We start from the raw sequence: 13,192 nt of genomic DNA, 5'->3' as shown, positions 1-13,192 counted from the left end.
TGAATGTGGCCAAAGGAACTGTCCAGACTGGCCTGGATACCGCTAAGACTGTCCTGACTGGTACCAAGAACACTCTCACCAGTGGAGTGACTGGTGCTGTGAATGTGGCCAAGGGAGCTGTCCAGGGGGGTCTGGACACCACCAAGTCTGTGGCCATGGGTACGAAAGACACTATGTCCACTGGGGTCATGGGTGCAGTGAATTTGGCCAAAGGGACTGTCCAGACTGGCCTGAATACCAGTAAGACTGTGTTGACTGGCACCAAGGACACTGTCTGCACTGGAGTGACCAGTGCCATGAGTGCAGCCAAAGGGACTATCCAGACTGGCCTAGATGCCAGTAAGACTGTGTTGAGTGGCACCAAAGACACAGTGTCTACTGGGGTTATAGGGGCAGTGAATGTGGCCAAAGGAACCACAAGGACTGGCATGGACACCACCAAAACTGTCCTAACTGGCACCAAGAATACCATCTGTAGTGGAATGTCCAGTGCTGTGAATGTGGCCAAAGAGGCTGTTCAAGGGGGCCTGGACACCACCAAGACTATGGCCATGGGTACAAAAGACACAGTGACCACTGGGATCACTGGGGCAGTGAACTTATCCAAAGGGACTGTCCAGACTGCTGTGGAAACTACCAAGACTGCACTGACTGGTACCAAAGACACCATCTGCAGTGGGATGACTGGCACTGTGAATGTGGCCAAAGGGGCTGTCCAAACTGGCATGGACACCACCAAGACCATGCTGACCAGCACCAAAGACACAATGTCCACTGGGCTCAGTGGGGCAGGCAGTGTGGCCATAGGGGCTGTCCACACTGGTCTTGGTACTCTCCAAAACTTGTTACCTCGTACCCAAGACACTATCTGGGGTGAAATCACCAGTTGCAGGACCACAGACAAAGGCAAGGAACAGACCATCTTGAGCCCCCCAAAAGCCCTGACCACTGGGGTTTCCAGTCCCCCAGACTCTCTCTCTGCAGGCCTGGAGTTTGCCCAGGAACCCGCAGCCACCACCAGGCACCTTGTGTGTGATGAGGCCCTGTTTCCCCAAGAGGCAGCCCTGGTCAGCGAGGATGTGGGGCACCTGGCAGCCATGTGTGGCCCTGAAGGAATCCTGGGCTTTGCGGCTTTGCAGGATGAATTGGAGGGGATGGGGGAGATCTTCCACCCAATGAGCGCTGCAGAGCAAGGTGAGGATAAGATGCTGGGGAGGGGCACACCCATCTTGAGCCAGGTCCCCCAGGCTCATGCTGCTTCTAGTGGGGGCTTAACTTTTATAAAACTCTTGGCCAGTTGCCCAAAGGGGGTTCTTGGATTGAGTCTGTTCTCCCCTCTCTAGCTCAACTGGCTGCCTCTGAGCCAGGGCCAAAGGTGCTCTTCGCGGACCAGGGAAGCTACTTTGTCCGTTTAGGAGACCTGACCCCTGGCTTCCGCCAGCGAGGTTTTGAACATGCCATGAGCCACCTGCAGCACGGCCAGTTCCAAGCCAGGGATGCTTTGGCCCAACTGGAGGGTTGCTTCACACTGGTAAGAGCTTTTCCCTGCTCTAGGCACATCTAGGATTTCTGCAGTGCTCAAGAAGGCCCCACTCCAGCCCCAATGTCCACAGCACCCAGGGGGAGACCTGAGTTAATTGTTTGGAGGAATATTCAGGTTGCTCCCTGCTCACATTGAACATCAGAATAAACTTTCAATAGGCAGATGGTACAGACCAGGGGACCTCCAGTCCCTGGGACTCCCCTTCTTACTCCCTCCCCTCTCAGGGTATGAATTTAAATGTGTGCAGCCCCCCCCCCCAACCTCAGCAGGGTGGGTGATTGTAGGAAGCAGAGCCTTTTGGAGGTCAGTGAAATCCCCTAACCTTAGGGGTCTCACCCGGGGTGATTCTGTCCCCAGGGGACACTTGGTGGATGTCTGGGGACATTTGTGGTTGTCAGGACTGGGGAAGGTGCTCCAGGCATGGAGTGAGTGCAAGCAGCGATGCTGCTCAGCACCCTGCAGGGCTCAGAATAGATCCCATCTCCGAAAATGATCTGGCCCCAAATGTTCACAGTACCAAGGGCAAGTCTATCCTTGGGACCCTCAGGACACCTCACCTCACTGCAGACATCCCCAGGGTGCAGAGTGGCTGCTGTGTCTCCAGCACACAGGACAAGTAGTCACTTGGCAGGAATTCAGTAAACATGTGTCAAAGAATGAACCAAGGCACCATACCTCACAGCATGTTGTAAGTGGCTCTTCACAAAGTATTTTTCTGCTTTGGATCCTCCCACCAAAGTAGACTGGGCAAGAATTCACCACCAGTGTTTTCAAGAAAGGGAAACTGCAAGAGAAGGAGAAAGGGTTTGCTCATTTAAACAAGTATTTTTTTTTTGTAGAGACAGAGTCTCTCACTTTATTACCCCTGGTAGAGAGCTGTGGTGTCACAGCTTGCAGCAACCTCCAACTCCTGGGCTTAAGTGATTCTTTTGCCTCAGCCTCCCGAGTAGCTGGGACCACAGGTGCTTGCCACAATGCCCGGCTATTTTCTTTTTTGGTTGCAGTTCGGCCGGGGCCGGGTTTGAACCCACCACCCTCAGTATATGGGGCTGGCGCCTTACTCAGTGAGCCACAGGTGCCGCCCTAAACAAGTATTTTAAAATTTCAGATTAATACCACGGTACAAATGATTAAGTTACAATGTTTGCATGTGTTAGGTAAAGTTCTGTTGTTGTGTCCCACACCCAGGAGGTGTGTCATATACTCTTAGATTGTACCCATTAGGTAGGAACATACCGATCTGCTCTCTCCTTTCCTATTTGCCCCTCTCTCCTCCCCTATTTAACAAGTATTTACTGCATGCCTTGGGGAATACTAAGGACAAAGTCTTCACCTTGAGGGCTGACACTGCAGTTGGGGGGGGGACACAATTAACAAACTACTATATGGTACATCCCATGATGCTCAGAATTGTAAAAAAAAAAAAAAAAAAAAAAAAAAGTGTCAGGATAAGTAAGGGAATGGGAGTGCTAGGGTGGCCATCCTGAGAGGGAAACATTTGAGTCAGATCTGAAAGTGTCATCTGAGCAGAGACACAGCCCAAGCAAAGGGGCTGGGGTAAGACATAGTCTGTCATGTTGGAGGCACAATGAGGAGGCTCTTGTGCCTGGAGCAGAGTACGAAGGGGAGAGAGGGAGGAGGCAAGGGAAGGGAGGGGATGGGGCAGGTTGTGCAGGGCCAGGTGGACCTCAGGGAGGACTTGGGCTTTGACCTCAAGGGAGTTGGGAGCCATGGAGGTCTGTAGCCAGAGGAGTATCCAAATCTAAGGTAGGCTTTATTTAAGAAGATCCTTGACTACAACTGAGGGGTCAGACCCAGTAGAGTAGGAGGGGTTGGAGGAGACAGCTACGCTAGGACATTTCTAAAAAAATCCAGTCAAGTAATGATGGTCCTTGTGACTGGCATCAGCAGAGGTGAGCAGCAGTGGGGTTCTGGGTATATCTCAAAAGCAGAGCTGCCAGGGTCTACCGAGGTGTTAGCGGTGGGCAGAGAGAGAGAGCAAGGTGCGCATGCCTGGATACCCCCAGAGGGACAGGTCTGCCCAAGCCCCTGGCTCTGGATCTCCAAGGCAGGGGAGGGGTCTGGGAGGGCAATAGCAATTTGGAGGCAACATTTGTTGCCTTTTCTACAGGCTATTGAGAGGACCAGGAAGACTGGACCCTGTGTGTGTGTTTTGTCAGACTACTATGTACCAAGAAAACAGTGATCAACAAAAAGGAAAAAGTGATCAACAAAGAGTTCCCATCCCACGGGGAGATAAATACCAAATAAACACCCAGGTCACTCCAGACAGGGATGTCCCTCTGAGAATAGCAGAGATGGGACAAGAGGTCTGGGGGCTACCACATTGTGTAGCCTGGACCACATGCCTGGACGCACCTAGGACAGGTACATGAGCACCTGGTTCTAGGTCTCCATGGCAGGGGCAAAGGCTGGGAGGGCAAGAGCATTGGGTGGGGGCAGGGGCATGCTGGGAGTAGTTGGGTATGGCAATGAGCCAGTGTGGCCAGGGCAGAGACAGCAATGGGATGTAGATGGACATGAGGCCAGGGATGTCCCGGGGGCCAGCATATGTAGGCCATGGTGAGGAACTAGATTTTATCTTTAGGGAAATGGGGAGCCATGGGAGGGTCTTGAGCTGAGGAGTTGTTTTTCATCTCCTGATGAACTCACGGGGAACCTGAATTATTGCCTCCTTATATAAGACAATGAGCCCATCAGGGTACAAATGACTCTAAGCTCATGGCCTTTCCACCTGCCCTGGGAAAGGTCTGGACACAAACGAAGTTCCAGGGCCGGGACTCTGAACAACTCCCCTAAGCCCTGGGACAGAGCATGACAGGTCCTTGTCAAGAAGCTATTGTCCCCTGAAGCTGGGTTCTCTCTTTCCAGATTGAAAAGGCCAAGCAGACTCTGGATGGGGAGCTGTGTCTAGACCAGGGCTTAAGCACCAGTGTGGAGGACACCAATAGCCAGGAGGTACGCCTGGTCGAGCTGAGGCCCTCCTGTCCCCTTGATGATCCCTCCTCCCACCCCTCACCTAGTGCCTTCCTCCCACAGGAGCAGGACACAGGGGTTCTGGCCAGGGTCTGTGGCCTTGCCCAACAGCTACATACAGCCTATAGTGGCCTGGCCTGTGGCCTCCAGGGCCTGCCTGCTGAGCTCCAGGGGCGGATTGGGCAGGCACGGCACAGCCTCTGCAACCTCTATGGCATTGTGTCATCCACTGGCTCCATGGAGGAGCTGCCAGCAGCACAGCTGGCCCAAAGCTTTGAGCGTGTGCGTCAGGCATGGCAGGGGCTGGAGGAGCTTTTGGAGAGCCTGCAGCACAGCCCTCCACTCGGCTGGCTGGTAGGGCCCTTTGCTTCACCCCCTGCCAGACAGTAGCTATAGCTACAGGCTGGGTACAGGGGTCTCCCTGCCCTGTCTGAGGAACTAACTCCGAACCTTCTCCCCAGTCCCAAACCCAGCTCAAGCTCAGCTCCCCAAAGCCCTGGACCTTGGGGGCTAGAGCTGGTCTTGTGCTGAGCCTTCACTCTCCAAACTCCTCACGCCTGCCACCTCTCCTCAAGCATTGCTGGCTCCTCTCCTGACCTGGGAGCCTGGGGTCACTAAGATCACACACCAGTGACCTTCCCTGAACCATCTTGAGCGAGCACTGTGATTACCAAAGTGAAGCAAAAATGTGCCAGGCCTAGAAGTCTCCCCATTTACCCCACTTTAGGAAACTTTCATCTTTTTTTTTTTTTGAGACAGAGCCTCAAGCTATCCCCCTGGGTAGAGTGCCATGGCACCATGCTCACAGCAACCTCCAACTCCGGGGCTCAAGCGAGTCTCCTGCCTCAGCCTCCCAAGTAGCTGGGACCACAGGCGCCCACCACAATGCCTGGCCATTTTTTGGTTGCAGCCATCATTGTTGTTTGGTGGGCCCGGGCTAGGGATTCGAACCTGCCACCTTAGGTGTATGTGGCTGGCGCCTTAGCCGCTTGAGCCACAGGCGCTGAGCTAGGAAACTTTCATCTTTAAGGGGACTCTTCCAGCCCCACAGTCTAGTCCCATAGCTAACAGCTTAACATGGGGTACTGCTATGTCCTGGGGTCTAGGCAGCTCCATCCTCGCTCTGAAAGCCTATTTTCGGCCCTCAACCAGCACTGTGAGGGGCTACAGAACCATGTTCCCACATACCAGAATGCACTAGAAAATTGCCAGCATCACAGGCAGACTGCTGCTGACTCTACGGAGCCCTTGTGTGGCCAAGAGAAAGGTTTTCACTGGGACAAAGCTGCTAGGGCCTTTGTATCAGCTTGGCTTGAGGACTGCACAACTTGAAAGGGCAGGAGGTGGTGACAAAACCAGCTGCTTCTTGCCTCCAGCCACTCACCACAGTGCCACCTGGCACCTCTGGTCCACACCTAAGGCTCTGTGGCCCCTTAGCAGGCCAGGTCCAGAGCCCATGTTATGTGCACTTGGAGGTGGAGACCAGGGCTGGGCCATGTGTGTCTAATGCAGCCTCTTCCTCCCCTGCATGCGAGAGGCAGGCTACAGGAGGCAGGCCAGAGAGGTCAGAGGCTATGATCTTCAGAAGACACTGGCAGGCAGTGAACCCATCTGCTGCTTCTGATCCCATCCCTGTCTTGCTGCCCCATGTGCTACAGAAACGCACACTCAGGGGGTGCCAGCCTCATACACTGAGGGTGGCAGGTTCAAACCTGGCCTCGGCCAAACTGCAAAAAAAAATTAGCCAGGCGTTGTGGCAGGCACCTGTAGTCCCAGCTACTCAGGAGGCTAAAACAAGAGAATCACCTAAGCCCAAGAGCTGGAAGTTGCTGTGAGCTGTGATGCCGCAGCACTCTACTGAGGTTGACAAAATGAGACTGTCTCTCAAAAAAAAAAAAAAAGAAAGAAAGAAAGGAAGAGAGATGCATACTCAGGATACCCATGTGTCAGCAGCTCCCTTGCTGGCCTTGCTCACGGCTCCAGCCAAGCAGGTACCACATCACAGCCTGAGCTCTGTGCATCCCCCACCATCCCAGAAAGCTACCCTCTTGCTGACAAACCATAACCCTGCTATCTCCCATAAAGCACCCTCTTCTCAGAAAATGGCTCTGGTACTCTGAACTCCCAGGAAATGTAGGATAGATGGGCCAGCTTACCCCAAAGGGGTTGCCCTGGACACCAGGGGCAGTGAACACCCAGGGTGCACAAAAGCTCCAAACTAGGGAAGCAGACACCTTGAGGATAGCCCCCAGGTGATGGAGCTGTGACAAGATAGGGCAGGAAGTCTTCTCACACCTCCTCCTCAGTCTGTCTCACACAGTCACCTGAGGCTACAACATTAGACATACAGCCATTTGCAGAAAACAGGCTCGGGCTCATCCATTCAAGCAAACATTGGACAAAAGTTAGGACCCCCTTCCCATCAGTCTGACTGCTGGCTGGGCTGGAGGGAAGTTGGCCATCATGGGCTGGGGTGTCAAATGAGCAACCACTGTGTGCTGGGCACCTCATTAGGAGCTATGCCCATATTCCCTGTGTGAACCTATGTAACAGTCCTGTGAGGCTGGGGTCAACCCCTTTACACAGATGAGGAAAGGGAAGCCTGAGTGGGAAGGTCCCTTGACTAAGGCCACATGGCTAAGTCAAGGCCTCCCTCATAGCTCCTGAACATTGAAGACAACAGACAAACCACAGTATCCGCCATGAATGCCCACTTACCAGGGGTGCCCCAGAGCTACCTAAAGCCTAGGTGGGAGGAGACCGACATAGTCCCCAACCTCCTGGCCTACTTATACCCCTATCCTCCCAGTCGTGATTCCTGTCCTGCCTGGCACTGGGCTGCCACATGCAGGAAGGGTCAAATCATGGCCTCTGCATGAGAGACAAAGTCGAGACATTTTTACTTCTCCCTTTCCTCCTCGAAAAGATTTGCTCTGGCCCCATTCTCATCTGCTCTTGGTTGGGCTGGGCCTAGAACACACAGTGGCCAGAGGCTAAACCCTTTGTCCCCAAAGGGCTCCTCTGATGGCAGCAAACTGTTCCCAGCTCCAGCCCCTCTGCACTGGTAATGCTAGAAAAACCAAGCCAATAAAATTTCTTTTTTCATTAAAAAAACCTTTATAGTCATTTCATGTCGGTTTGAAATCACAGAAATTAGGCAGAAAAAAACCCAAGGGGACAAATACAAACAAACAGCACAGCGTTTCCCCAAAAGTTCTCTGCTTCCCTGGGAGGCTGTGAAGGACAGGGCAGGCCTACAGACATCTACTGTGGGCTGAGCTCGGGGTGGGGGCTGGCTCGGCTGCCTGCAGCTCAGCTCTCCTCATCCAGGGATTCCGAGTCCATCTGTGACCGCTCGTGTTCCTGCTGGTCACTCCCAGGCCCGTCCAGGTCAGGACCCTCCTGCAGGCTGCTGATGGAAACACAGCAAAGGTGGCATGAGGTGCCCTCAAACCCCTCCCATCTCTGGGACCATAAGTGTGGAGAAGGGCCCCAAGGACAGCTGTGCCCCAAGTCTAGCACCCAAGTCCCCTGTAACACTTTTCCTTCTGTCTCTCCACCACCCACCAGAGAGGGTGCAATGTCCTAAGGGCCAGCCAGGCCCAGTGCAGGCCAACCACTCAATAAATGCTCGCTCTACCTATTGGCGCCATTCTGGAGGGTCAGCAAGAAGCCACCTGCCCAAGAGGCAGAGGCCTAGAGGCTCAAATCCCTGAAGCCACCTTGGTAGAGGCCACCAGGAGGAAAGTGCCAGCCAGCTGGGGGCCAGTGGGGGTGACTTCCCTTGAGACCCTTTCTAGACTAGCAGGGCTCAGCCCAATGTGAGAAGCTCACAGACATGGGGTTGTACTGGCCTGTGACTTACTCGCCATGTAGGTCTTCAGAGGAACCGCCCCTCTGCCCCTCCGAGTCCTGGCCCTCCTCAAGTTCCTTGTCCTCCAGGCTCTCCCCCTTCTGAGATGTGGCTTCACCATTCACCGGAGCTGAAAGATCTGGGTGGGACACAGGGATCATGTGCTACTGCTGGGCTCCTGTTGGGGATCCCTCCACCCTCTCATCAAGAGCATATCAGCTTGGAGACAGGGCCCTGAAAGACCCTTAGCACCCTTCACGCATCCTGGGGTGGAGTTGCACTGGACACGGTGGTCCAGCAAATCCCTGTCCACCTTGATGCCTACACCTGCCCAGTGCAGTAGCCTGTTTTCCCTGCTACTCCCCTGGCAGCCTGCAAGTGTACCCTGGCCTGAGCATCAGAAGGGCTGCTCTGAGCACCTATAATTGGGAACGTCTGATCCCAAAAGTACCCTTGGCCACCATCCATGCTGGACACGGCTTCTGTCTCCTCTCAGCCCACCCACGGCCCAGCAAGTTCAGCTGAAGCCTCTGTCCCCCCAAACCTCCACTGACTGCCTTCGCAAGGCATGACTCAACTCCTGAGCCATGCACAGCCCTCATGTGTTTTGAGCTCCACAACCAGCATGGATGTATGTGTGTATCATGATTCGGTCCCCTCAGCCCCTGTGTAACCCAGGTCACCTGCATCCTGACTGGAACAAGGCACAGCTCAAACACCCCCTCATTGACTTTCCTGGGGACAGAGTTGGATCTGTGCTGATTCCCTGACAGGCACACACCACTCCAGCGGATTTGGGGAAGAGAGCAAAGCTGGGCTCCCTCCCAGAAGGTGCTGCAAAGCATCTGCCTCTGCAGTGGGGAGACCGAGGCTCAGGGGCCAGACACCCACCCGCCCGCCCGCCCCTCACCAATGCTTGGCCAGCCCGTCTGCCCGCCCCTCACCAGTGCTTGGCTCGTCCTCCACCTTCCCTTTTGGAGCTTCCTCCCCAGCCAGCTTATCCTCGGCCTTCTCTGCCTCAGCCTTCTCCTTCTCTGTTCCAGTCTTGTTTGCTTTCTGCACTGCCTCGATCTTGGGCCCCAAGACCCGGGACTTGAGCCGGGTGTAGACTTCTGCCGCCTTCTCCATCACATCCTTGTTGGCTTTATAACGGCGAATCTGGCCACGAAGAAGCCCAATTCACCAAGCACAGCTGGCTTTACTCCCTCAGCCCCAAGACCCCAACTCCATCTATCCCCAGCAATGCCACCCCTCCTGGCCATAACTCCCAGAAGTATAGTTTTGTGGCCCCAGTACCTCTGCCCGCCAGCCCACTGCTTCCTCAATGACCAATGGCTGCTCTGCCAGGAACTCAGTTTCTAGGTAGATGCCTGCTCCCTGCTGCACCCCACCTGCCACCAGCACCTTTTGCCTCTGTGTTCCTACCATACCTTCTTCAACGTGGCCACCACATCTGTGTTCTTCTGCAGAATCTGTGAGGTCACTTGTAAGGTGCCCAGCTCCTCTAGTGCGCTCAGACACCTCTTTATGTCCTGCCGGATGGGGTGGGGATGAGGAGAGATACCATGGCCAAGGAGGTCCCAGAGGCCCTGCTATGGAGGGAGGTACTTTCTTCCTCCCTGTGGAGATGGCTGGCTCTATAGAACTGCACCGCCTTCCCACCCAGTGGTGGGGACTCTGGGGGAACAGGCAGTCCCCGGGGTGGGAAGGCTAGGACCAGCTGTGGCACCACCTGCTGGGGGGCTGAACACTGCCCTCAGGACAGGAGACCTCCACATGCTTATAAGCAATAGGAATGGGGACCCCTACCTGACTCATCTGTGGAGCCCTGGATTTGTCTCAATTTCCCAAGACTCTAAGGAAGCCTGGATAGAAGGTGGTAGAGGGGACTGCTTGGCTCAGGGAAGTGGCTGTGCTGTGCTCCCTGGGAAGAGATTCTTACCGGACTGTCAACCTTCAGGGCGAACTTGATCTCACTGTGCAGCTTCTGAAGCTTCTCCTCTACAGAAGGTTCTGGGACCAGAAGAGAGAACGCTGCTAGGCCTGAGCAAGGCCATGGAGTTCCTAGGTGGTCAACTCCTGAGGTCAAGCTCAAGGTAGTAGCTTAAGACCTTCTGGAGGAGTCACTGGGAGAGGGGGTCCCAGTCTGTACACATGCTGGGTCCAGCTCAGCCCCCTAACCCTGCACATATTCTGGGGGGCCCTACTGCAGAGCACCCTTTTTAGGGACAGGACAAGCTGAGTCACAGCCTTTCCCTCCTCCCTTCAGGAATCACAGACTATAAGGGGCCAGAGCAGCTAGGCCCTCACCTTTCTTCTTCTCCATCTTCCTGTCCACTGAGTACCCTTCAGACCGCTTCCGGGTTCGTTCCACCTTCACAGGCCTGTGGAGAGGTGCTCCCCTCAGAAGGGCCCTGACCAGTGTCCATGCAGCCCCCTCCCACTGAGGGACCAGGGCCTGAGGAGGGTGGGCATGCACCTGTTGCAGTAGGAAACCTTTAGGAAGCCTCAGAAGCTGGGAAGGAGGTGAGGAGGGGTCAAGGCCCTGTCACAACCCGGGTCTAGGGTAGAGGCCAAAGGAAGCTGCACACATTGAGCTGACTCAGACATGAGCCTGCCCTCTGGTTCCTACAGATAAACAACATGAAATCCTGGAACTCTTTTCTTTTACATGTGGCAAAGGGATGGCTGTGTAAAACCAAGTGAATGAGGTATTAAATCCTGACACTCATGAACAAGAACCAGTGCATTACTGAGGTTCAGTTCTGAGCACCCCTCCACACCAGGCTGCTAGGCCACACCACAAAGTTCCCACCAGGAAGGTCTGTGCACTGATGGCTGGAATTCCATATACAAAGTGGGCCAGAAGATGGCTCTGTCTCTCCACCTTGGTGGGTCTCAAAATTAAAACTACTGGGCTGGGCACAGTTTCTCAGCCTCATAACTGAGAATACTTAGGCCCAGATCATTCTCTGAGGAAGGGCTGTCCTGGGCACTGCAGGGTGCTGAGCAGCATCCCTCGCCTCTACCCACTGTATGCCCCATTCCCCAGCTTTGACAACCATGAATGTCCCCAAATACTGCCCAGCATCCCCTGGGGGCAGGATCACTCCAGGTAAGACCCCTTCCCTAAGGGGAAGACCACAGCCCTGTGTTGTAGTTCCTATACAACCTGCTTTGGCCTCAAGAACTGGGAACTTTAGCTGGAGCTGCCCCCAAAACAAAATCCAGAAGCCTCTCTTGTGAAGGATGTGGGGGCTTAGGCCCCTGGGGTATGGAAGAGGCAGAGCAGGGGCTCACTTGGCTCGGGGCTTCTCCTCAGGCCGCCCTCTCTTCTCTTTCTGGCTGGGTTTCCTGGTGGGCTCTGCACCTTGCAATTGCAACTTCTTGGATGATTTCTTTGCCTACAGCAGCAGAGAAGGGGGCAGGTGGAACAGTGGGAATAGAGGGATGGACAGGCTCAGACCCCTGAACCTCATGGTGTAGTGGAACACTCTGTTTCCCCTCCTCTTTGGTGAGGTGGTAGGCAGGGTCGGAGGGGAAGAGGCCAAGAAACACCTCCTGGTCCAGGAGTACCATCCCCATTCTGTGGCAAAAGGGAGTGAAAAGGCTCGGCTCCCATAGCTCACTAGTTAGGGCACATGCACCGGGGCTGGTGGGTTCAAACCCAGCCAGAGCCTGCTAAACAACTGGGTGTTGTGGCGGGTGCCTGTAGTCCCAGCTACAAGGGAGGCTGAGGCAAGACAACTCTTAAGCCCAAGAATTTGAGGTTGCTGTGATGCCATGGCACTCTGAGGGCAACGTAATGAGACTCTGTCTCAAAAATAAAAAGGGACCGACAAGGAGAGCAGAGGACATTCTTCCTGCTTCCCCCAAAGAAAGCAGGCCTGGCCCAGGGTCGCCATCATGTGGTCTCTGGGCCTTGGTCTAAAACAGTGATTTTTAACCAATGCTGAGAAAATTTAATTTTCTTTCTTTCTTTTTTTTTATTGAGACAGAGTCCCACCCTATGCCCCTGAGCAGAGTGCAGTGGCGTCAAAGCTCACTGCAAACTCAGACTTGGACTGTGGACATTTGGAAGCTGCTGGGGATTACAGGTGCTCACAGCGGTGTCCAGCTGGATTTTTCTGTTTTTTTTTCATGAGTCAGGGTCTCACTCTCGCTCAGGCGAGTCTCAAACTCCTGAGCTCAAGCAATTCTCCCTCCTCAGCCTCCCACGCTGCTGCTGGGATTATAGGCGTGAGCCACTGTGCCCACCTAATTTTTTTTCTTTTTAAAAAATCTACTTATCTATTTTTTTAATTGAGATACAGTCTCACATTGTGGCCCTCGGTAGAGTGCCATGGCATCACAGCTCACAGTAACCTCTAACTCTTGGGCTCAAGTGATTCTCTTGCCTCAGCCTCCCAAGTAGCTGGGATTATAGGTGCCCACCACAACACTTATTTTTTTTTTTAGAGACGAGGTCTCCCTCTGGCTCAGGCTGGTCTTAAACTACTAAGCTCAGGGAAATCTACCCACCTTGGCCTTCCAGAGTGCTAGGATTACAGGTGTGAGCTACCGCACACAGTCCAGGAAAAATTTTAAAGATCATTAATTAAATTATGTTTCAAAGAAGTTCAGGCTCGGTGCCTGTGGCTCAAGTGGCTAAGGCACCAGCCATATACACCTAAGGTGGCGGGTTCGAATCCAACCTGGGCCCACCAAACAATGATGGCTGCAACCAAAAAATAGCCAGGCGTTGTGGCGGGCCCCTGTGGTCCCAGATACTTGAGAGGCTGAGGCAGGAGACTCGCTTG

At 54.0% G+C, this 13,192-nt stretch overlaps 2 protein-coding genes across 6 annotated transcripts in view; one reads left to right on the top strand and one right to left on the bottom strand.

Moving 5' to 3' along the window:
- The window catches only part of PLIN4 (perilipin 4), a 12,639-nt gene extending 7,367 nt beyond the window's left edge, over positions 1-5,272 (top strand). For 3 of the 4 annotated variants that reach the window (XM_023512548.1, XM_023512545.1, XM_023512547.1), the window contains 3 exons: positions 16-1,194; positions 1,344-1,531; positions 4,436-5,272. In XM_023512548.1, the coding sequence (XP_023368316.1) occupies positions 16-1,194; positions 1,344-1,531; positions 4,436-4,930 (1,862 nt within the window). In that variant the 3' untranslated portion in view covers positions 4,931-5,272. The remainder of the gene's footprint in view (positions 1-15; positions 1,195-1,343; positions 1,532-4,435) is intronic. The other variant, XM_023512546.1, reaches the window with a different exon arrangement.
- A 2,253-nt stretch (positions 5,273-7,525) lies between these two features.
- The window catches only part of HDGFL2 (HDGF like 2), a 25,680-nt gene continuing 20,013 nt past the window's right edge, over positions 7,526-13,192 (bottom strand). Inside the window, exons 10-16 of one of the 2 annotated variants that reach the window (XM_003788757.3) lie at positions 11,694-11,797; positions 10,704-10,777; positions 10,336-10,406; positions 9,824-9,925; positions 9,338-9,551; positions 8,406-8,532; positions 7,526-7,952 (exon numbers count right to left, since the gene is read on the bottom strand). In XM_003788757.3, the coding sequence (XP_003788805.1) occupies positions 7,853-7,952; positions 8,406-8,532; positions 9,338-9,551; positions 9,824-9,925; positions 10,336-10,406; positions 10,704-10,777; positions 11,694-11,797 (792 nt within the window). In that variant the 3' untranslated portion in view covers positions 7,526-7,852. The remainder of the gene's footprint in view (positions 7,953-8,405; positions 8,533-9,337; positions 9,552-9,823; positions 9,926-10,335; positions 10,407-10,703; positions 10,778-11,693; positions 11,798-13,192) is intronic. The other variant, XM_012804577.2, reaches the window with a different exon arrangement.

The sequence above is a fragment of the Otolemur garnettii genome, unplaced genomic scaffold (genome assembly GCF_000181295.1).
Source record: "Otolemur garnettii isolate 467f Iridium unplaced genomic scaffold, OtoGar3 scaffold00029, whole genome shotgun sequence".
NCBI lineage: Eukaryota > Metazoa > Chordata > Mammalia > Primates > Galagidae > Otolemur > Otolemur garnettii.
Note: the sequence above shows the minus strand (reverse complement) of the source record. Positions and strands in the feature narration are given on the sequence as shown.